Source organism: Labrus mixtus, chromosome 18, assembly GCF_963584025.1.
Source record: "Labrus mixtus chromosome 18, fLabMix1.1, whole genome shotgun sequence".
Lineage (NCBI taxonomy): Eukaryota > Metazoa > Chordata > Actinopteri > Labriformes > Labridae > Labrus > Labrus mixtus.
Window position 1 is genome coordinate 4,388,311 of NC_083629.1, and position 21,827 is coordinate 4,410,137.

Genomic DNA, 21,827 nt, shown 5'->3' on the forward strand with positions numbered 1-21,827 from the left:
TTGTCTGGATTAATTTAATCAGTGTCAGTTTGTAGCTGCTTACTAACTTAGTAGCATACATCACAACCTTGGTGAAAAGTTACACTTTGCTGGATCCAAAAAACTGAAGAGACGATCCCCAAAGAAAGAAAACCTCATCCCGCTGATATACTCTGGCTCACACAACCTGGCAAAGAAGTGCTGCAGGTGTATCCTTAAAAGATCAATTTTGCATACCTTGCATGTTCAGTAGAGCTATAGGCTTGTGAAAATATGCACGCTGAACTGTTGATGAGGCAGAATTGTTTTTGCAGCAGTTTTCAGTTGCAGTCTGTATTTCATGTCCAATGCTCAAGAGGGGTAATGCATGTATGAAATAAAATACAAAAAGATTTGTACAATTTCTCTTGTTTTCCATTTGGGTTTTTGACCTTTTGAGTACATCTAGCAATGAAGTAAAGGTAAGATGGGCCACAGCCCAAAAAAATCACCCCAAAGACAAAACATTGATGCTTGACAGTGAAACATCGGATGTAGCTGTTCAACAAGCATTTGAAGAATAATCTATCCACAACATGTGGATGGAACAAGATCCAAAGACAGAAATGCCAAATCCTCTTTGTCTTCTAGATCGACAGCTTCGTGTCTCAGAAAAAACAGATGTGCCTGCTCTGCATCTTCTTCAGCTGATGCATCTCTGTCAGGTTCATTGAAAGCTTAGATATTTACTCCAAAAAGCTAATTGTATCTTAGAAATACATACAATTAGCATTTCCAGATCTCTATAAAAACCTGATTGATGTATCGATGATTATCATGCTTCTCTATTCAGTCAAAGGATACAGATTAGGGCAGTTATCTTGAATGCTAAAATCCTGATTTGTATCTGTTTTTTTCACATATAGAGCAGCTCCTAGGGTTTAATGGCATTGCTAATGTTTACAGAGGAGCCAGGACAGTAAATGTAGGGTCAAGTCAGGTTAAATCAGCTGGGGAAATGGGGGAAAAGACCATCAATGGGAAAACATCTGCTTTGATATCTGTGCATAATTTCCTATCACAAATGGAATTTCGCTTAATCTTCTGAATGAATTTTGAAAGTTGGCGGAGTGATATATCCTGCAGGCGGTGAAGTTTAGCATTCCCCAAGACTGAGACTCCACAGTGCCAGAAGCAGTCCTGCAGCCATGGTGCTGAGTACACAGTTTGGAGAGGGAGATAGAGACAGAGGAAAAGAGAAATATCCGAGGGTTGAGAGAGAATAACAGAAGGCGCTGAGATGGAGACAGACAGGACCGACGCAGACAAAGAGACAGGAACTGAGCAAACATAGGAACAGAAACAGCAAAGCTCTGTTCCTCCAGCAAAGACAGAACCAGATTGCATGGCAGCTGAGAGCCAGAGCAGACTCCTCCATCCTGACAGCTGTGCCCTGATCCCTCTCCACACCATGGGAACACGCCAACACAGCCACGCAAGTCTGCCAATGCTTAAGTCCTACATCTCCTGCCAAAAAGTGTGAGCAGTGCAAGACGGAGGGCGGTGGGAACGCGTCGCATGAAGGTGGTCTACGAGTAGTGGAAAAGGATGAGCTTCTGAATTTTGTGGATTGTGGGGTTTAGGGCGTGGTCTCATTCAACCATCAAGACACTCTCCACATGATCTGCTCCCTCCCAGCTCCTGTCCATGATCCAGTTTGTTTCAGATAATTAACAACACACAAATGAAGGGAAAGAAGAGAAATGGATTGCCTGGCAAAGGAAAAAAGAAAACTCCAAGGTTTACAATCTATCCAAGTATTGCTTGAAGCCAATTTTTGTATATTTAACTTTTTTTCCACTCTAGGGATGGCAAATCTGTAAAGTGACTAATTTTGGAGTTCGTATCGAAAACAGAAAAGTTTTGCATTAGATTCTAGTGGAACTGGCTCCAACTGAATCAGTGGGTGATTGTAGTTGCATAAGCAGATGATCCACACGTAGTCTTATACCTTTCTGCACCATCCTAGCATTGTTCCAATATAATGAAAAAATAAATCATGGAGCATTAAGCTAAATTGTCTCTAGTAGAGAGTATTCCTACTGTAAACATGGGGATCTACATACAGGACTTTCTGAGCCAGCCTCAAGTGGACACTTATGGAACTGCAGTTTTTTTTCAGGACTGGAAGCTGCCTCTTGGTTTGACCGCTCCATTGGTTCATTTTTCTGTTCATTCAGATTACTTTTCTGCAAAAAAACTATCAGTAAATGTATGAGTTTTAAAATGTATTCAACTTCTATTATAAAATTTTACAATTATGTCTTGGTTCAAGATTCGCTGAATTCATTTGGTCCTTATTATGGCTACCAGGAGTTATATCGGGTCATTTAGTAGAGCCATTCAGGGCCTAAGTTGATTCAATAGTAGAGTGGAGTCAAACTCCAGGCCTTAAATTAAAAGACACCTCATCATATCCTCTCCAACATCTATTAAACTAGCTTGCTCAGATCAGTCCCGTCTTTACTCACCACTAGTTCAGAGAAGCGTGCATGCAGCTCCTCGGCGGGCGGCATGGGGGCGCTGAACTCCAGCAGCTGCAGGGGAACGCTGTCTTTTAGGTTGATCTCCGGGGGCTCGCTGCTCCCGAAGCAGCACAAGAAGCCCAGACCTGGCCGCGTCCTCTTCCTGGGGGGCATGGTGGCTGTTGTGACACAGGTGGCAGTGATGATGCTGGACCAGGAAGGTAGAGGAGGGGGGGGGAGGGGGCCAGGGGCAGGGAGGGGGAGTGGAGAGGAGGACGAGGCTGCTATCTGGGGGGCATGATCTGGAAGAGAGAGAAGGGAAAAAAGGTTATAGAGACATTGATGATGCAAGCTGGCCTGTTTGGTGTCCCAAGTGTCACCGGGAATGACTTTCAATTGCACGCTGTACAATGCATGACATTTTAATGAGCAGTAAATAATTCAAGTTATTTACAAAGACAACAGAGCACAGCAGAGATTCAGCCTGTTATCAGTCACAAGGGCTTCAAGGCTGTCTACACGAGCAGCATCTACTCAATGCCGATGATTTAGAAATTATTTTAAATGCACAAAAAAGTAGAGATGTGTTTTCACCATACACTGCATGAAACATGGATGTTTTAGTGACGTCATGCATTGGTCTCTTAAGAAGCGCTTTGAAGCTGAACCATTGAGGTTGCCATGTTGGAAATGTTGACTCAATCCAACCTTCTGACAGTCTACTAAAGGACAAAGTGGTGAAGTCGAGGTGGCCTTTAGCCTCCTGGAAAAAAACTACAATGCACCCGGTTGTTTGTCAAATCATGCACGCCCCTTAATTATGTTAAATTATGTAAAACTCTTACAGCCTCTATCATCACTTCTGCACTTGTGCATTGGCTTCATTCATCAGTTTCCGTTTGTTTTAACTGGCCACGGATACATAAGATGCAACAGCCACCATAATCGACAAAGACATTGAAAAGTGTAGTTAACTACATCATGAAAAGATTCCATGACAAAGAGGGGGCAGCAAGTCAAGTCTTCTTCAATACAGCATTGGGTATGGCTAATCTTTTCATTGACAAGTAGCTTCCACTCCAGCAACACAAAAAACAAATGGTAGGTAAGCACTCTAGTAGTCAGCCCACAAACAAATGTCTGCATCACCGTGGCCTTCACCACCTCCTGTACATTTTATAAGTATGGTCAAAAAGACATGGAGGCAGCAGGGGAGCCATGATATCTGCATCTTTACATCAGCTGCTCTTCAACCCATCACAAAGAGAGCTCTTGTCCATGGTGTACAATGGAGCCTGTGCAGAGTGTGTGTCTGTTTGTGTTTTTGCAGAATCACTGAGATCTGCCCCAGTAGTGCCCTCGCTCCGTCAATGGAGCGTACATTGTGTGTGTATATGCGTGTGTGCGTGTCTGTGTGTATTCAACAGGAGAAGAGGACTGAATAGGCCGAGACACCCTGGAGGATTTCCTCAATGCCACCAAAAGGAAATGGGTGGTCTTCACTGTATGAATGATACACTCTTTACACCATATTATGTCCTATCAGCCACACACTCACTTGCACAATGTGAGCTTACACCAACAGCAGCTCACAAAGCTCTTCTTTATGCACCGGTTTACTGCATTTGTGAATGAATGGACCTCGAGCTTGTCATGCAAAATATCACTGACATTCAGATTTACATGAACATTTTATACAGGAAGCAACCTTTGTAACCTTTGTTCCATAAAAATACAAAGAAGTTGATTTCAAGTAAACTGCACCAAAGCAGCTTTTAAAAAAAGCAAATCCCTCTTTTCCACTCTGAATGTTGTGCTTTTTATTGACTCTTTTTTTACATAACCAAACATGCATTAAGTAATGCCTGGAGCCTTACACAAGCCTGTTAAATACGGCAGTGAAAGTTTATGATTCCAATTTCCACAAAAAAGCCACGATCTACATCTCAGCTGAGCACGACTCTCTGCCATCGCTCTCTCAAACGTTTGTTCAGCCTTGAGTTCTCACTGCACTGTCTATAAATAGCCGGATGGTAAATTCTTTATGAATGCGCTGAGCCTTTCGACGAGAGCTTAAAGGAAGAAGGGGGGAAAAGTAAAGAGAAAAAACACAGCATTTCCATTTTGCTCTTTTCGTCTTTTGCTTTTTTTTTTCTCTGCCATCTTTCTATAGGAAGAAGAAGAGCTGTGCATAACTATGTGTGAAATGAAAAGCAGCCATTTCTTTAGGTTGTTTAACACAGCGAGGTCTCTGCAACCATGTTTTCTTACATGAACTATATCTTAAATGATCCTCTAAATATGTGGACTGTTTCATGGTCATTGCATCACTGTGCTGAATGTAATTAATAGCAGTGTGTGGCATCTTGTATACGTGTGCCTGTGGGTGAGGTTCATTTGATACTGCAGCAGTGTGTGTGTTTGTGTGTGTGTTATGACAGCAGACGTGACAATCCCTGTACACCCCTCTGTGAGGGTAGACCAACCTGTTATGTGACTCCACAGCAAAAGTGACCTGCTGCTGACCATTAATTCACTATCGCTCTTATTCCCTTTGCATAGTGTAAGTCTGTATCTGGTTACCTTTAGAGTGATGTCTCATGAGGCTGGATTCAAATTAGTATGTTGTAGTTTCATGGCATGCACAGTATTTGATAAAGGACAGTATTAGGCTTCATTAAATAATAAATGCAATAAAATGACATGTTGACATAGGAACCCTGGACAAGCTGAAGCTAACATTATGGCTTCAGAAGTCTTCTGGAAAGGAGACATCTTGACTGAATGTTTTGCCTTAATGCTAAGTTAAACCTACAGGAGACCTCACTCCTGATTGTAACTTCAAACAGAGATTATTTTGTATTTGTCTGTGATCATCGATTGCTGCTTCACATCTGCAGCCACTGCAAGAGTTCCTTCAGATTTTCAGATGTCCTTGAGGTGGGCGGCCCTGGTTTGAATTTGTCCCTCAGCACTCCACTACGTTTTCATTCTCCAATCATTCCTGTTTTCTGCTCTGTCCATTGAATTTATTTATTTAATAGGGACAATGCAATTTAACATAATTTCAATACAAAGCATGAAACTGATGTGCTGCATAAAGAGTATATAGCTATTGCTAATTTCCAACTCGTGTCCCCAGTTGGGCCTTGGTCCATTGTCCTTCTCGCCAATAAAGTCATGCAAGCTAAAAAAAATATCTTTAAAATAAATATGTCAAATAGCTCACCTGTCGTCAGTTTTCACGGGCCAATGATAATCTGTGATTTTAGGGCTGTTGCCTTTGCCCACTAAACCCAAATGAACTGACCTTCCCTAACAAACATTTTATCACTACAGAAAAAACCTACAGTTTATGTGGGCACTACTGAAATTGCAGCAAAATCCCAGACACAATGTGAACATTCAGTACCAACTTTCCCCAAACTCGTACCTAAACAGACTCAGTGCTGATCGTTTAAAACAATTGTTGCATGTGTGTGTCATTGGCTTCGATCGAACCAGATGTGGCTAACCACAGCATGCTGTCCAGAAGATGTTCTATATGGACATATATGAGACTTAATGTTGAGTCAATGAGAAACAGGAAACAGTACTGCACGGGGAGATGACAGCTAAAAACTTCAGGAAGCTAAATCAGATTTTTTTTCCATACATTTACACTTAAGGAGACTCCGCCTCGTACTATTAACAGTGACGGCTTTTCATCGTTTTTATGGCCGTAAGATAAAGTGGGAGCCAGTGCCAAAACTTTATGGTGGTGAGTTAGTTATTGTTGCTGTGGACAGCTGGCGGAGCCTAATGGAAAAGAGGCCGCTCTACAGGGGTTTTAAAGCCATTCAGCATAAAACACGACCTAAACCTCCTGTCCAGTGTGTGTGTGTGTGTGTGTGTGTGTCTGTTTCTATCTTCACTTTCCCACTGAGCCCCACGTGCGGCCAGTCCTCACTCAACACCCCTTCTGCTGGCTGTCATCCAGCTCATGCCAAGGGAAAGTAGGCCAAGGAATCCAAATACACACACTTATAGTATATACACACAGAAATACTGTATGTATAGGGGAAATATGAGGAATATCTCTGTATAGTGGAGTCCCCACACAAACACATTCAAATTGACCATGTCCGCTGCCATATGTGCCCCGAGAGCCCCTCTTATCTCCCAGCTTTTCTCTCTGCATCCCTCTCTCCCTCCCTCTCTGATTCGCTGTCATCTCCCATTATTCCTCTCTTTCAGGGTGAATGCGGTGACATTTCCCTCCATCAACCCCCCTCTGACAGTAACATCTGTCATCTTTCTTTGCCACGCATCTCCTCCTACCAGATTTATCCCCCCTTTTTCTATTCCTCTGTGCCTAAATCCGTGTGCTACTGCTTCCCTTTGCTCGAGACACAGTTTTTGTTTAGACGTGCCCTGACTTGGACGCAAGAATAAACAGCCAGCCTGAAGAGTGACCATTGTACACTTGTAGCTGTTGAATCTACACATCTGTGTCCAATGCAAAATGCAAATGTTATGTTTATGTTTCTTACCAACAGACAGCAGAGGACATGACACTGTCTAAAATGCACAGATACATTGGCTTTGTATGGGTGCTCAAATAATGCAATTGTATTAGTGCAATTTAGATATTGTGCAGAGGTTGATTGCAAATTAAGGTAAATGAAAACAAAAAATGTTTTACTTTGTGATGCCTAGGACCCGCCTTTTGTTGCCTGAGCATAAAACTGTAGGATGTTGTTAGATTTTAACTACAATTGTATTGAAGTTTAAAATTCTGGTATGGTGCAAACACTATACAGTCTAAGGATTTGCTTGATGCCAGTTTGTAAGATGCAAATCCTGCAACTGCAAATGCAAATGTATCTACACTATCTCAGCAGCCTTCCTGCAAGCTTTCATAATGCAGGAATTAAACTTCCAACTGATATAAAAGGAGTTTTACATTCATATTATTGTTGAATATAATAGCATTTCTGTAAATTTATTTTTTGACTATTCTACAAGCTGTCATGAACTTGAGACTCATATTAAGGATCTTACTGAATCTCAATCTGAGCACAAAACAAATCCATTCATTTAAAGTTATTTCTTAGCCAACAGAACAGTTCTTTCATTTTCTCTGTGTTCCACTTTTGCAGCTCTCTCTAAATTGTATAATACTCGTTCTTTTTCTCTCCGTCGTTGCCTCTCCCTCTCGTCTTTTTTCGTGTCAGTAACTTGTCACACATCCAGCGCTCTTTTAGACATGGAAAACCGCGCACGCACACGCACACGCGCACGCGCACGCACACGCGCACGCACACGCGCACGCACACACACACACACGCACACACACACACACTCAGACACACACAGACTTCCTCACTTGTCCCTGCTCAACAAGGGGAAACAGATGTATGTTCAGTTGTGATATAAGTCGCAGGAAAAGGAAACAATCACTGAAAGAGTGAAAGGCTGGCTGGTGCTAATTAGAAGCATCTGTGTCACACTGGGAGATGCAGAAAGTGAAGCACAAGAGATTTGTCACTGCAAACTGAATGTCATAAGAGACAAGTATTTCAGCTTACACACACATGCATGGGTTAAAAGCATGAAAACACACCCATTTTTATGGATATGCTGCTTGCATACAAACATGCAGCATCGTCTGTGCACAGCCATGAAGTCACATGTACTCATGCTTTGAAATTCAGACACACCCACTGCAGACTCACATGTAAGCAAAGACACAGCATTAGCATACTCGCGCACACAGAGCCCTGAAGCAGAGAGAGGAGCCTGATGGCTGCTCGCTGTGTTTGAGGAGTCTGGAGAGCAGCCGAGCACAGAGAGAGAGAGAGAGGGAGAGAGAGAGAGATGGAGAGATGAAGGAGGTGAGGGAGGGAGGCAAGGATAAAAGGGAGATACTGCTGCCACTTCTCATTCAGCCCACTACCTCATCGCCTCATCCACAGCGCCGGGGAAGTAGGTCAGTGGAGGAGGAGGAGGAGGCAGTGAGGAGAGAGAAGAGCTGCTTCTGCTGCTGCTGTGATTCTGTGTGTGTGCAAGCAAGAGAAAAAGAGAGGTGTATATCTATGCAGAGATCAGTCCTCTCAAACATCTGTGCCAGAGTCATTTAAATTATCTAACCGAATATCTGTGACACAACACAAGATGCCAAAGTTGATACAAATCAACCCCCCTGACACACTCGGACCAAATCAAAAAAGCTTCATCATCCATCGTCAACGTTCCTTCTCTGCACACTTTTTTTCTTCCAAAGCTTGACTCCAGTACGCTCCAGCATTAAAATGCTGCTCCACTCACTCAACTTCTCCCCCTTTCATCTCTGCCTTCATCCTCCTGCTTTTTGTTCCTCCTCCACACCCCAGTGCCTCTACCTGCCACTTACTTTCACTTTAAGGAAGTTCCCTTGTCATAGTCTGTGTGATGCATTGACGGATGAATGGATTATAATACAGCTCCCACTTTTCACGTAACTTATCTCTCTGCCAGTACAGAGTGAGGCAAAACAAGGGAGGCGAGTTGAGAAAACACACAAGAAGCTGCGATAAAAACTGTTGAAAACAAAGGACAAGTAGGAGAGGCAAAGGCGCAGAAGAAAGAGCGCCATTATTAGGAGGCGATGAATTAAAGATCAGAGGCAAAGCCTGCAGCAAACACATTGTATCTGGGTCCCACAAATTAGGAACATCCCTCCAGGGAAATGGGTTGAAGAAGAGGGTACAGTCGAGCTTATGTAAGCACCAGACAGCAAAAATGGGGGGGGGGGGGGGGGGCAGTGCCACGCTGGCACAGACAGGAACAAGATGCTGAATGCAGATTAAAGGATTGGTATTGTTTTGGCAATCTGTTGGCACGCAGTCTGTGAGGGGACTGAGCCTTCACTAGAGTAGCAAAATCAAACAGCTGAAGGCATGATGTGAAAAATTTCCATCCTGGTTAATTTGAATGCTTTCATGCACGAAGCAAAAATATCTATTAGGGCCAGCCACATTGTCTTATGTATGGAAGCCTTACGAGGACTGTATCCAGACATTTTAATTAACTCAGTTTTGCTTCTATATTATATAGTTATTTTGGCCTCTGCTGACAGGTTCATTTCAGTTGATGATCACAGGACAGTCAATGTTGACAGGATCAGGAGGGAGAAAATTATGCTGAAGGCTTCCGTACTTCCACCACTCTTTGTTAGGTGCCAGAAAGTTCACAAAAATGGGCTTTTTGTTGAGCAAGGAAACACTTCCCTCTAGCAGGCAGAAACCTCGAGCAGATCAAGGCTCAAGTCGAACAGCCATCTGCTGAAACTAAGTGACCCTGAATAGTTAGAAAAGTTAAACAGAAGCAGAAATCCTGATATGAAAGCAGGTACAGTACATTTCCTTAGTTAAAAAGAATGTAGGCCTAGAGGTGCAGTAAAATGATTGGAACACAATCTGATACAGGAACAGCTATAAACATGTTGTTAAAATGCTCTAAGCAATAAAATATAACTTTTCTGTGGTGCACATTTTGTTTCCACATTAAGATGTATGACCCCTGAACACAATGCCAAAAAATGGGATCATCAAAAGCAGCATGTGAATGCTGGATTATGCATTTGAAAATCCTGCACCTGGATCCTGCATACTCCATCTATACCATTTGAATGGCCATGTTAAGGACAAAAACCCAGCCAAACAGTTAGCTTGATAAAGAAAACTGGGAATTGATTTGAAAAGAAATGTGAAGGAATTCTAACTCTAACAGAACAATGAAACATCACATGTCTTTCTCCGATATCGTAGATTAACACTTTCCCTCAGGCAGTCACAGCAGATTATAAACATACATAGGACACAAACATGAAAGGACAACGCCCAAACACACACATCAAGGTCTTAATAGAGCAGTGTTGGCATTTGTCTTCATGTCCCCATATTTGTGTACTGGTATTCAACTACTACATGTGTTGTCTGACAGAAGGAGGTGAATCACTCCATCTCATTAATTTGACATGAAGTAGCTACTAAACGCTGCCATTGGACACATTGTTGCCATGCCACCTTTTGGATGCCGTTGCCCCAGACATGCCCTCTCCAACATGCCCTGCCCTCCCTTCTACTGTCTGCCTTTCTGCGCGATGACTAATGGACCTATGCTTCAATTCTTTTCACCCCCATCCACTGCCAATGGCCCCGAGCCAAATCACCTGGGACACTGAAAACTCACTCTCCCATGGACCCCATAGGATTTGTAGCCCACCCACAGTCACTGTTTGGAACCTCAGAGAAGCAATGCACAAGTCGTTCATCTTAGTCCGTAAGGGTCAGGGGTCAAACTGTTGTGCTAATCAGTTAAATAAGTGAAACATACAGGCAAGAATTTCTAGTTTGTTCTGTCCCAAACCAATTAAAGAGAGTTTGTTCATGCATCACTTACTCAATTGCACTGGGGTTTAGCAACATGGGTGGTCAGTTTACTGGGTTTATGTGAAGAAATGCTGATCCATGATTGATCAAATGTACTGTACATTATAAACACAGATCTCTAAATCCACCACCAGCAGCTTTGTGATTCACATTCCTAAAGCATGACATCACCCATCCATCTTTTTCCCGAGCGAGTCTCCGTGGTAAGCAGCGTGCTACAGCCTCAACAGACAAATGACCATAGCTGCACTCACAGGGGAGGGACTATCAATACTTCACGGTACATTTACGCATGATGCATTCCTGTTGCTCATTCTGAAAGCACACAGAAGTTCCAGTGCTTTCATAAGAGTCTGTACTCTGAGTGGCTTTCTCATGTGGACCTGGACAATGGGCCAGAGGATTTGGTTTGGACAATTCTGCAGGGGCCCATCAGGGTAGAAAAATACAGGCAGGGATAGTTATTTCGGCCTGTGCAACGTTTAAAGTTCCTCGACTTGATTTAGAGCCCATGTGCATCTGATGTGCAGAGGGCAGTTATTTTTAGCTATGACAACACAGTCTCTCCTCGGAAAACATGCTCGCTGTCTTTGATTTGCACGGTGAAGAAATTTAATGATCAAGAAGAGAATAATTTCAGAGATATTGTTCGGATTCTTTCAAGTATTATAGGGTTCTTTCAAAGAAGGCAAGGGTATTATTCTGTCTTTTACTTTTTATGCAGGGCTTATCAGAGCTTTACTAGAATGTTGTATCTGAAGAAAAGTCCAAAAGACTAAGCTATCGCTATCTCTCTTGCTAGCAGAGTAGATTCCACCAAACCTGCCTTCTTGAAGGTGTTTTAGAGGTGTCCATGTTTTGTACTCACAGCACTACACACTTCTTCCACTTGGTTTTGTTCCATTTCATTGAGATGCTAGAATAGATTAGTTGTATTACTACTGATTTTGAATGCAACATACTTTAAGCTAACTTTACAGCAGACAATGGTTTGCTTGAGGTTAGACGCTGCACCCTTTAAACAAAGCTAGGGAGGCTTGCTTCACGATTAAACTCCTCACCCTCATTACCACTAATGCAATTCTCTGTGTTACTGGGTGTCTGAAAAAAACTATTGTGTTAGTATGAACTTTGTTGCTCAGGGAACCTATTGCATTTCCGTCAATTTTTAACACCATCCTTAACCATGAATTCTAAATGACTGATGAAATAGATTCATCTTTTTCATTCTCAATCTCAATCTCAAATTGGCACCAAGTACTTGTTTCAATTGACATGTGTCAAGCGGTCAAGATAAGCAGCCAATGAAACCCAATTAATGATCATCATGAGAGTTCCATGCACATGGTCTCAAAGTGTTTAAGACAGCTACTGATAAGGGACGCGGCTCTGATGCCTACGTGCATCTTCAAGGAAAAGAGCCCAGAATCAAGAGATCAGAAATCCACCCTCCTTTCCCTTTAACTCCCCACTCTCTAAAACTATTCTTACAAAACTACTTCACTACTTTGCTTACGTTCTCCCTCGATTGCTTCCTGTCGGCCCTGCAATCAGATAGGAGAAGCTGCCGGGATGAGACTTCAGCTGTTGGCCTGGGAACTGTGCTCTCAGACGGTGACGCCAGGACTTCAGTCTCAGGCAGGACTGTCTGAGTCAGTGGCAAAACATGCACTGCGAGCCGTCATAGTGAAATGATACTCCTGACACAGCATGACAATGGACTTCAAGCACATAGAATTTCAAAAACAGCCCACGTTCAGCCCCAAGCTTCGACAATAGCAACAGAACAATGTTCAGGAGTTGCGGTTGAGCCGGTTTCATGGGGCTACCATATAGTACAGAGTCAGCAGTGTGGATAACATGAGAAAGAAAAAATAAGTCAACGTATTTCTGTTTAAATAGAGCACCATTATGATTCATTACTTTAATCAGCTGTGGTTAATACCATTATTATGCTATAATACTTAAATATTTCCAGACTGTCTCAGAGGCAAATGCAATCAAGTTTAGACAGAGAGGCATTTTCTATTGTTTACCAACAGCTTTTATACAGTGTAATTATATGTATTTACCCGAGGTTTGTCCTGTGATCTGTTCTCATCTGGTAAATGAATTGAACTCATCGACCCTCCAGGATGAATGGTGATAGTTGAATGACCCTGGATACCATCAATTGATATTCCATTACCAGGGACTCCACTTCTACAAATTGGTTTTACTAAACAAGCTGTTCAATTTGTCTGCAAAGTCCATATTATATCTCTTCTTTCCAACAATCCTTTCTGCTTAAATAACAGTGAAAAGCCAAATCTCCACCATATACATGGCAGTGTTTCAATATCATAAACTTTTTAAGTGTCAACTCTTTCACAGCCAACATTTAAGAATTCTCATAGGTCTTGTTGGCTTCTAGCCTCATTCAAAACAAACACATAAGCACTGTTGGTTTTAATAGGGCCATGAGGCACAGTAACCCACCTTAGAGAGGAAATGCCTCGACTAACCCACTGGAAAAATAGGAGGAGGGAGATGTTTCCAATCCTCCAGGGATGTCATTAATAGCCATTTCATTAAGCTTGAATCATTAAAAGCCACTCTAAAAAAATGCATTTCCCGATGTGAGGAACATTCATAATGGTGTGGACCACATTAACCAAGGGGTTGTCACAACTGTGCTGTTAGACTGAGTTTTCTACTTTGATTAAAACCAATGAAGCAGCTCTGTGCAGCAGTGGAGGGGCCTCGAGTTCCCAACCGTGCACAGTTGCAGTTTGAAGCAAATTATACTAAACATGCTAAACCCCTTTATAGAAGCCACAACCACAGACACGAGTTGAAAGAAAAAAAAGTTGAAATCAGAACCAGTGCAGAAGCAGACGACTTGTGTGGAGTTAACAACCAGTCAGCCCAAGCTTGCAGACACACGTTTTTTTGTTTCCAACAGGATAAAACGATGGTTTCATGAGGCACCCTGAATCTTTCAAAACAGTATTTTACCAGCTAGCACAGCCATATGGTGCCCAAATGACTAGAGCCAAGCTTTTTCCTTTGTTTCGATGGATGGCATCACATAGATTAGTACAGAAGAGCTTCCTACAGGACCCATTTAGGTAGAATCAAGCCCGACTTAGAATCAAACTAATTCCCAGAACTACAGTCTAAATAGCAAGTCCATTTCTAGCACATATATTTCTGGGTTAACCATGTTGGCCCCAACACTAACCAACCAAGTAGCCCAATGCCCAGTTGAAGCCCAGCTAGCCCATGGGAGGCCTTATAGGCTGCATTGTATGAATAGGCAGACATCTTTCAAGCCTTCATTTGGGAAGTATTAACTGTATTCAAAAGGTCATCCACATGTTGAATTAGGAAAGTCCAGCAGTTGCTACTCTGCATTAGTAACAATACAGATGTTATTGTTGGTTCAGACTGGAGGTCGTATCAGGGGGGTCTTACATTAGAAGGAAGCTCAGAGCAACTGGTGACCCACTTCTATACTGTCTGATGGGCACCGCTCTGTTCATCGACAAGGCAGGATCACAGGGATAACTATGCTATTAATACTGTGAATGAGAAGGAAGTCAGCCATGCCACATTCCACTGGCCCCGACATTCCCACATATTAACAGAGCTCAGAATGAAATCAAATCCCTGGCATCACTTTCCCTCGAATCCCAAAGCGCTACCCAGCCGTGTCAAATTATTTCATACGGGAGGAACGCCAGAGTCACGAGCTCCCAGTCTAACTAAAGAGGTGTTATTATATATTTAGAAAAAAAAAATTGGAACGGGTACAACCTCAGAACTGGTTACCATGACTCTCAAGAGGGAGGAGGAATCTGGACTTCCCAGAGACTCAGCGTTCTTCAAACACCCCAGAGTCTCATCTTCATGAAGGAATGGCCCTTTTCCATCGATACAGTGCACTTGTCCAAATTGCATTGATGCTTGAGATGATCCAGTTCTTCTTGGTGATGAAAGGGACAACATTGAACCGTGTGAATCACCACAAAGCAACAAAATATACTGAGTATTGCAACAAAACATATCAGGAAATGTTCCCTTTATCGAATGCAAACTTCATCCTCTGGCTAATCTTTACAAACAATTGATTAACGTGCAGTTTTCTGTGTATTTACTATAAATTGATAAAATAGGATTGTCAAGTCAATACACTTTGAAATACTGTAATGAAAACTAGCCACTAATGTTGAATTTGTGCATATAATCCAACTCTACAGGACATGGTAACAACTGTGCTATTACAGATGTTTTGAACAATGAAACATGTACTTAAGAGGTCATGTATCTAGTTTAGCAACCTGCAAATACTGAATTTGCTACATTTGTAATTTTACCATTATAATGTGTTTATAAAAGATGGATACTTGGCATCTGTGTGTTGATAACATATTGTTCTGCAAATTATAACAATGCTTTGACGTTTCCTTTTCTATTAACCAAAGAGATTTGTTTTACTTTAAACTGATGCAAGAACAATGGTTTGTCCAATTCACCAATTAGTTTCCATACACTCTTGTGCTAACAGCCATTGCACTTGTTTGCTAAGCATTACAAATGGATTGTTAGCATCAAATGGTGTGGCTTCCCATCCTTTGTGCCAAGATTTGAAGACTGTCAGTAAGTGGGCATGAGCACTCTATATTGTACATTGTTAAGCCATTAATCTTGCCTGGGTAAGAGGTCAACAGCTGCAACACAGAGGACAGAGGGCTTCTGGGTAATGACTGGAATGCTCTTCTGGTACAGTTATAGAAATGAAGATCGGGGCAGCCCTCAGAAGTGACCAGCATTTTTTTAAATAGCCTGCAGTAATGCTGCGCTGAATTGAGGCACTGTAACGAGGAGATATGCTTACACATCATAAGCCCCTGAAAGTGTGTCACTGGTACAGATACAATAGGGCCATTTGACACACACAGTGTGGGGACTTCCAGTGAGTGAAATAAAGGAACAGAAGCATTACTTCTAAAATCTTTATGAGTTTTGTCCCTTAGACGCCGCAACCACTCAGCTGTAAATACAACATGATAATAATCTCATCCAAAAGTTCAGATTGATGAATTTAAGCAGCTTTACAGACGTCGTCTTCCTCGCTCTTAGTCCCTACCCTGATGAGGAAGCTTTTGAGCTGAGAGTCAACAGCAGGGCTGATGCGATAAAAGTCTGACCGTCGCTCACTAACTCTCCTTCACACTCCCTCTAATCCTGAGAGAGCCGTTCATGCATCCGTAATGGTCGATGAAATATGAAAAGCCCAGAGAGTGCTGACGGCAGCACAGGGTGTGTATGTACACTACATGCAAGTCCTCAACTTTCATTAAAGCCCTACCAACACACTGAATCTTTTAGCGATGTCACTCTGCTTGCCCCCTGGCACATGTGAGAGTAGGAGTGAGAATTTCCAGCAGGCTGAAGAAGTAAGTCTAGTAAGTAAGGATACTGTCTTGTTCACAATGCAAAACGAGATCAAAGAAAGAGCACATGGCCAAATGAATCTCTAAATTAGTTTTGCCTTCTTTTCATCAACCTTCAAATGCAAACCACTGAAAGGACTTAATTACTTACAGGAATAATGTTTGTCTTGTGCTTTTTCATATTGCTATAATCCACTGGATCACCTGTTTGAAAGCCTAGCCTCCAGGAAAAATGTTCACAAATCCTGATGTTTGGAATGTTTTCCATCCAACAACCAATAAGACTCAAGCCATCCAAAAGTAGGCATCCCAAACCGATTTCACAGGTGGAAATTTGGAAGGATGATGCATGAACTTTCATTACTGTACTTTTGACACATGCAAGGATTTAACGCCAAGACGACAGCATCTTAACTGGGATGCTTCCAAGAGGAGAAATAGGGCTTCTTAAAAACTGAGGAACCCTGAGAGATTAGGTCCATGTTTATGCTGGTCTGAGTTGATATGTAGTATTGGGCACCCTTGAAGGAAAAGTGAATGGATAGACTATAAAGATGCATTAGCATAAAGAAAGCTGCATTTGAAGGTAAGTTGAAGCTGGTCCCCTTGCTTCCAGGATGGGTAGTTGCTGGGAGTAGATGTACAGCACATATGGAATGTCTGGCTTACACTAAAGCTCTGTCTGCATGATTGATGAACATGTTCATCTGTCCACATCTATGACCTAAAATAGACCCCGGTTTACTATGTATGACAGTGTCCCATCCTCCCCTCAATTCCTGAAATGCCTGGAACATTTCCTCAAACTTAAAGTCAAGTCCTAGACATCCCAGGCCAAGCTTTTTGCTAAAACCAAACATGGATATCACCCTCAATTGATTTACTCCTCCAGCTCTAAATGCTGGACCCTCATCCGTCCTTGAAATCATGCAAGGTTTTCCAATGAAAATAGATCTCAGAAAAGTCTCAATCCAAGACTGCCTGCACCAGTACACGTGTAGCGAGACCCGTTGTCAACACCACTGGAGAAAGAGCCAAAACAAGAAAGATGCCAAACATTTCACGACCCGGTTGTTGCTGCTGTTTATGACCAATAAAGCCTCTGTAGATTTATTGTAAAGCAATACGTTTGACTCCAATCATAACAACACAAAAAATGTGGAAACTTTTGTATCTCTGTGGGATCACAGAAGCCTTTGTTGCCCACCAATCTCTTCCTGCTTAGCTTTCTGCTAAGCCCACTGACTGATGTTTATTTTATTGTCTGCAGTAGTCTGTGCTTGCTATGATTGAGCAGTGGGGCTCGACACACAGATAAATGCTTTAACATCTGTAGTCTGTCTTGACTGCAATCTCCCACTGGGTGAACAGCCCCATGGTGTAGCCGCTTCTCATAATGACCGGCAGAGTTACGGGTATCAGTGTCAAGCTCATGTGTCTCTTACTTACCTACCTTAGACGGGCTGCCCCGAGAGATGAATTGTCCCTGTGTTGCTTCACTTGAAGTGTAAAAAAAATAGCTTTTTAAAAACAGAAAGTCACATGAAGATTTTGAAAAACTGCTGTAGATTCCGTCTCAGAGTCTCTTGTTTTGCTGTTTGGAGTTTGCGTTTCGTTGCCAAATTCCATGCCTCTGCTGAGTCTGACGTTTAACGGCTGAAGCTGCTGCGTTTTGTCTGCTCTCTGTGAGCTTCCGAGCAGAGCTCTGGATTTCAGCTGACTGTGCTGGGAGCTGAGCTGTTGACATTGTCCCCGCTCTCTCTCTCTCTCTCTCTCCCCCTCCCTCTCTTGCCCTCACTCCCTCACTCTCGCGGTCTGACTTTGAATCATTAGCCCTCCCTTCTCCTTCCCGTTTGGATACTAACTCCAGTGTATGACAGCATCAATGTGGATGTCATTGGGAAGGTGATGGATTTTCAGTGATTACAAATGTGTTTATGTACAGTATGAGTCTGTGTTTTTTCTGCTATGTCAAGGTAGACGGCAGGATGGAAAGGAAATGACCCTTGGCAGCGTACACTTCCAAACCCAGCCCACAACATCTCAACTCCACCCAGTGCATTCCCTCTCTGAGCAGGAAAGAAAAGGTTTTGGATAGGGGCATATCACACTAACGCCCAAAGGAAACCCCTGTTCCTGTTGAGACTTTTCACACCCAACACAACACACAGATCCATATAAGCACAAGCACACTTAAGGAGAAGCCAAAGACGGAATTCAGCTCTCATAATTTCTACTATGACACAAGTCTTGACCTGAGATCAAATCCATTTTCAATACAAGAAGGTGAGACAGGATGCTCGATTGTTGTGGGTGATGTTCGCCCTGTCACGTCCCACCCTTATTAGCTCAGATAAATGCAATGTATGGAAGTATGGAAGGTGGGGTGGATGGCAGCTGGAGGGCCATGGACATTTCTATAAAGTGGAGTTCAAGTATGTTACTTTCATAATATGAAGGGTCATTGAGTGCAAGCTTTAGTGTTAAGTACTCAAGAATCCCCAAGGCTCCCATTGTACTGGCCAGGACACAGGCATCATGTATGACCCCATTCCTACACACTGACCTGAGAAAAAAATGTAATGAATAAGAAAAAGATCTACCAAATTATTTAGATGAACACTTAAATGACGTGTTACTGACGAGTCATTATGAATTAAAATGCGATTAACCACTCTCCTCAGACAGTCAATGTGTCTGAAAATATTATCTACACATCAATCAGCAGGACCTTCAGACATCTTTGACGGCATCTTGAGCCAAAACTGAGGGATCAATAACACATCTCCTGACATTCCCAGATGCCACACATTTCTACCTAAGCTAACCACAGCTTGGATGATAAGGGTCAACTGTGAATTGATTTCATACTGAGTGATCTTCTGTTCCTCTAGACTGCTTGTCTGGTCTACAAGTCAAGCCCGGTGACAGCTTGTCTGGTTGTGATTTCTGATCAATACAGGATGATTGATTCCAGCCTTGCTTATATTTGCATGAAGATAAAGAGCATCTGATTTTTAGGAAGAGAACACCTTGAGTATGATAAGACGCTTTAGCTTCTTTGCAGTTAACTTTTAGGCTTCTTGTGTTGGCTACGTAAGTGATAAAAGATACGCTGTTGAAGGAAGGTTTAAAAAACAGATGATTTCCTGGCTCTTGCTGCCTGTTAGTCTACACAGCTGAGTTGTGGGGGTCATAAGGGCCCATGTGGTAGGGTAAGTAGTATCTGTGTTTTAACTAGCTGACTAACTCACATAAACAGAGCCTGGATCTGTTGAAGGTTGACAATGTTTTGGTCTAAGTGGCAACTAAGGGCCAAAAGTAAGGTTATGTCATATCAGCAGGGCATTGGGGCATAATTGGGATGTGGGTTTTCTTCAATGAGCACTTATCCTTTCATTAGGGAGAGTGTGCAAGTGATTGTTTACAGTTGCGATTCCAGGTGTGAGAATTGAGTTTAGATTGAGAGACAAACTCAACAACCAGATGTGTGTCTGCCCTTATATCTGTATTCAGTGATAAACAACAGAAGTCCAAGCTTAGTCAAAAAATGACAGATGGATCCAATACTTACATTTTGGCCCACACTGCTTGTTGTCCTGCACTTAGCTGTAGTTTTACCAAAAATGATTGGGCAACATCAACAACAAATGGAAACCAGGGCACATCAACCACAAAAAATCTCCTGGCTGATCTACGGAGTCTGCATTTATATGTACATTTCTTATGTTAGATTGGTTGCCATGGGCACGACTCATAAATGTAACCTATTTAACACTGCACTGATGTGCTAGTTAGAGAGAGGAGAAAGGAGGAGCCGTATTAGTATTTGTCATCTTCTCAAGGGACTCAAGACAGATGACATCAAGTTGCTGGCGATTATGCCTGGGTACATTCCTGAGCGAGCCCTGGGGACGCATCCATTAGCCCAGCTCTTTAGACAGAGCCAGCTTATCTCCATGACGTTCACTTCCCCAACTGCGTCTTTCCCTATTTCCTTTACTTTCAGTGCATCATTGTTATTAGTTTGCATCACATCTGCTCTGTCTCTAGGGTAATGTCTCCATCTCAAAAGCAGGGGGGAGTTACCCTGAGGAATAGGCTGAGCTTATGTGCCAGTCTAGCAAAGTGCACCTCAGATACCCCAGTATCATCCATCACGTCATGGTATACATTAGCTTATTGACACAATTGGAATGGGCTAGTGATACTTGCAAGAACCCAATTTGCCCTCATAAGTTGCTTGAAATGCAATGCTTTGTTGGGGTCCACCTTTGGCAACTGATACAGATACACAACACCCTGCCTGTTCAGCATGTGCTAAAAGGCATCCTTCTTCACATGTTTTAAGATATTAAAAGATATTAAGATAGTAACCTATTTTCTATATACAGGGTAGCAGTCTGACAAGATGAAAAGGCACTGCTGGAAAAAATAAGATGGATTATTGTGTAAATACATCGTAAATTATTTAAATGTCTCTATTTGCCTGGGAGCACTCGGTCTAAGTTTCAAATAATAACTTGTATGGTAACAAATGCCTGAATAAACATCAAGCTTGCTTAAAAAAGAAGCAGGGTGGAATGCGAGAAAACCCACCAGTCCATCTTCCCACTGTTCTGTTTTCACCGTTTGTCTTTCCCTTGCCTCAGACAGCATGCATTTTGCAGACAGAATGAACAAAAGAGGCTGCACACTCTCATTTGCTGCTCCACATCACGCTGTATGCCAGGCAGATGACCGCAGATTGTGGGCTCGACAGACTTGGCTTCGGTGAACTTTCACTGCACCCTGGGTAAATCTAAGTTAGGCTGGTGTTTAACTATACTATATCACTCTTAATGGAAATGCCAGGACAGATAAACCTTCTGCAGGGTGTGTCAAGCAACACTGACACTTCAGATAGGTTGCTTGCCTGTTTGCAGAACCGTGTGTGGTGGAATGACACAGCGCTCCAGACAACCTGCCAGTCACTTGTCAGTCAAGTCTGTGAAGCCCACAGCACTGCTGTCTACACCGGCCTCTACCCACTGAGGAGGTAGATGACAGACTCGACTAAGCATTCCAAGCAGTGATATTTGGGTAAAGAAAACTCACCGTGTGCAGGAGCACTCACCGTCTGACTAACAAGTGCTACATTTTGTCAGGGAGCATAGTAAAAAAAGAACTTGGCACCTTCTGTAAAGTTGGACAAAAGGTGAATGGAATATTGGCCACGAAGAAGTGGGTCACCTAAGGTGGTCTCCTTCAGGCTCATAAACCATTCTTTCTCCCTCAGACCTCTCATGTGCAGGAGCAGTCAAACCTGATAACGGGCGGAGAAACAACTGGAAAAGAAGCCGTAAAGAAGTGTTTAAAGCTGCGGATATTGGCGCCAGAAGCAATCTTTCCAATGTTGTCAATGAAAAGATGTGGCGAGAGTCCTCCTATAATCTGCCAGATCAAATATGGCAAACAGTCATGTTTTATGACGTGTTGAATCTCAATGTATT

At 42.6% G+C, this 21,827-nt stretch overlaps 1 protein-coding gene across 4 annotated transcripts in view; it reads right to left on the reverse strand.

Annotated features, from left to right (window-relative positions):
* daam2 (dishevelled associated activator of morphogenesis 2) overlaps nucleotides 1-21,827 on the reverse strand; it is a 107,303-nt gene that overhangs the window by 64,469 nt on the left and 21,007 nt on the right. For 2 of the 4 annotated variants that reach the window (XM_061063840.1, XM_061063837.1), the window contains exon 2: nucleotides 2,490-2,785. In XM_061063840.1, coding sequence (XP_060919823.1) covers nucleotides 2,490-2,657 — 168 coding nt within the window. In that variant the 5' untranslated portion in view covers nucleotides 2,658-2,785. Of the gene's footprint in view, nucleotides 1-2,489; nucleotides 2,786-17,784; nucleotides 18,058-21,827 lie in introns of those variants that run through there. The other 2 variants (XM_061063839.1, XM_061063838.1) reach the window with 2 other exon arrangements.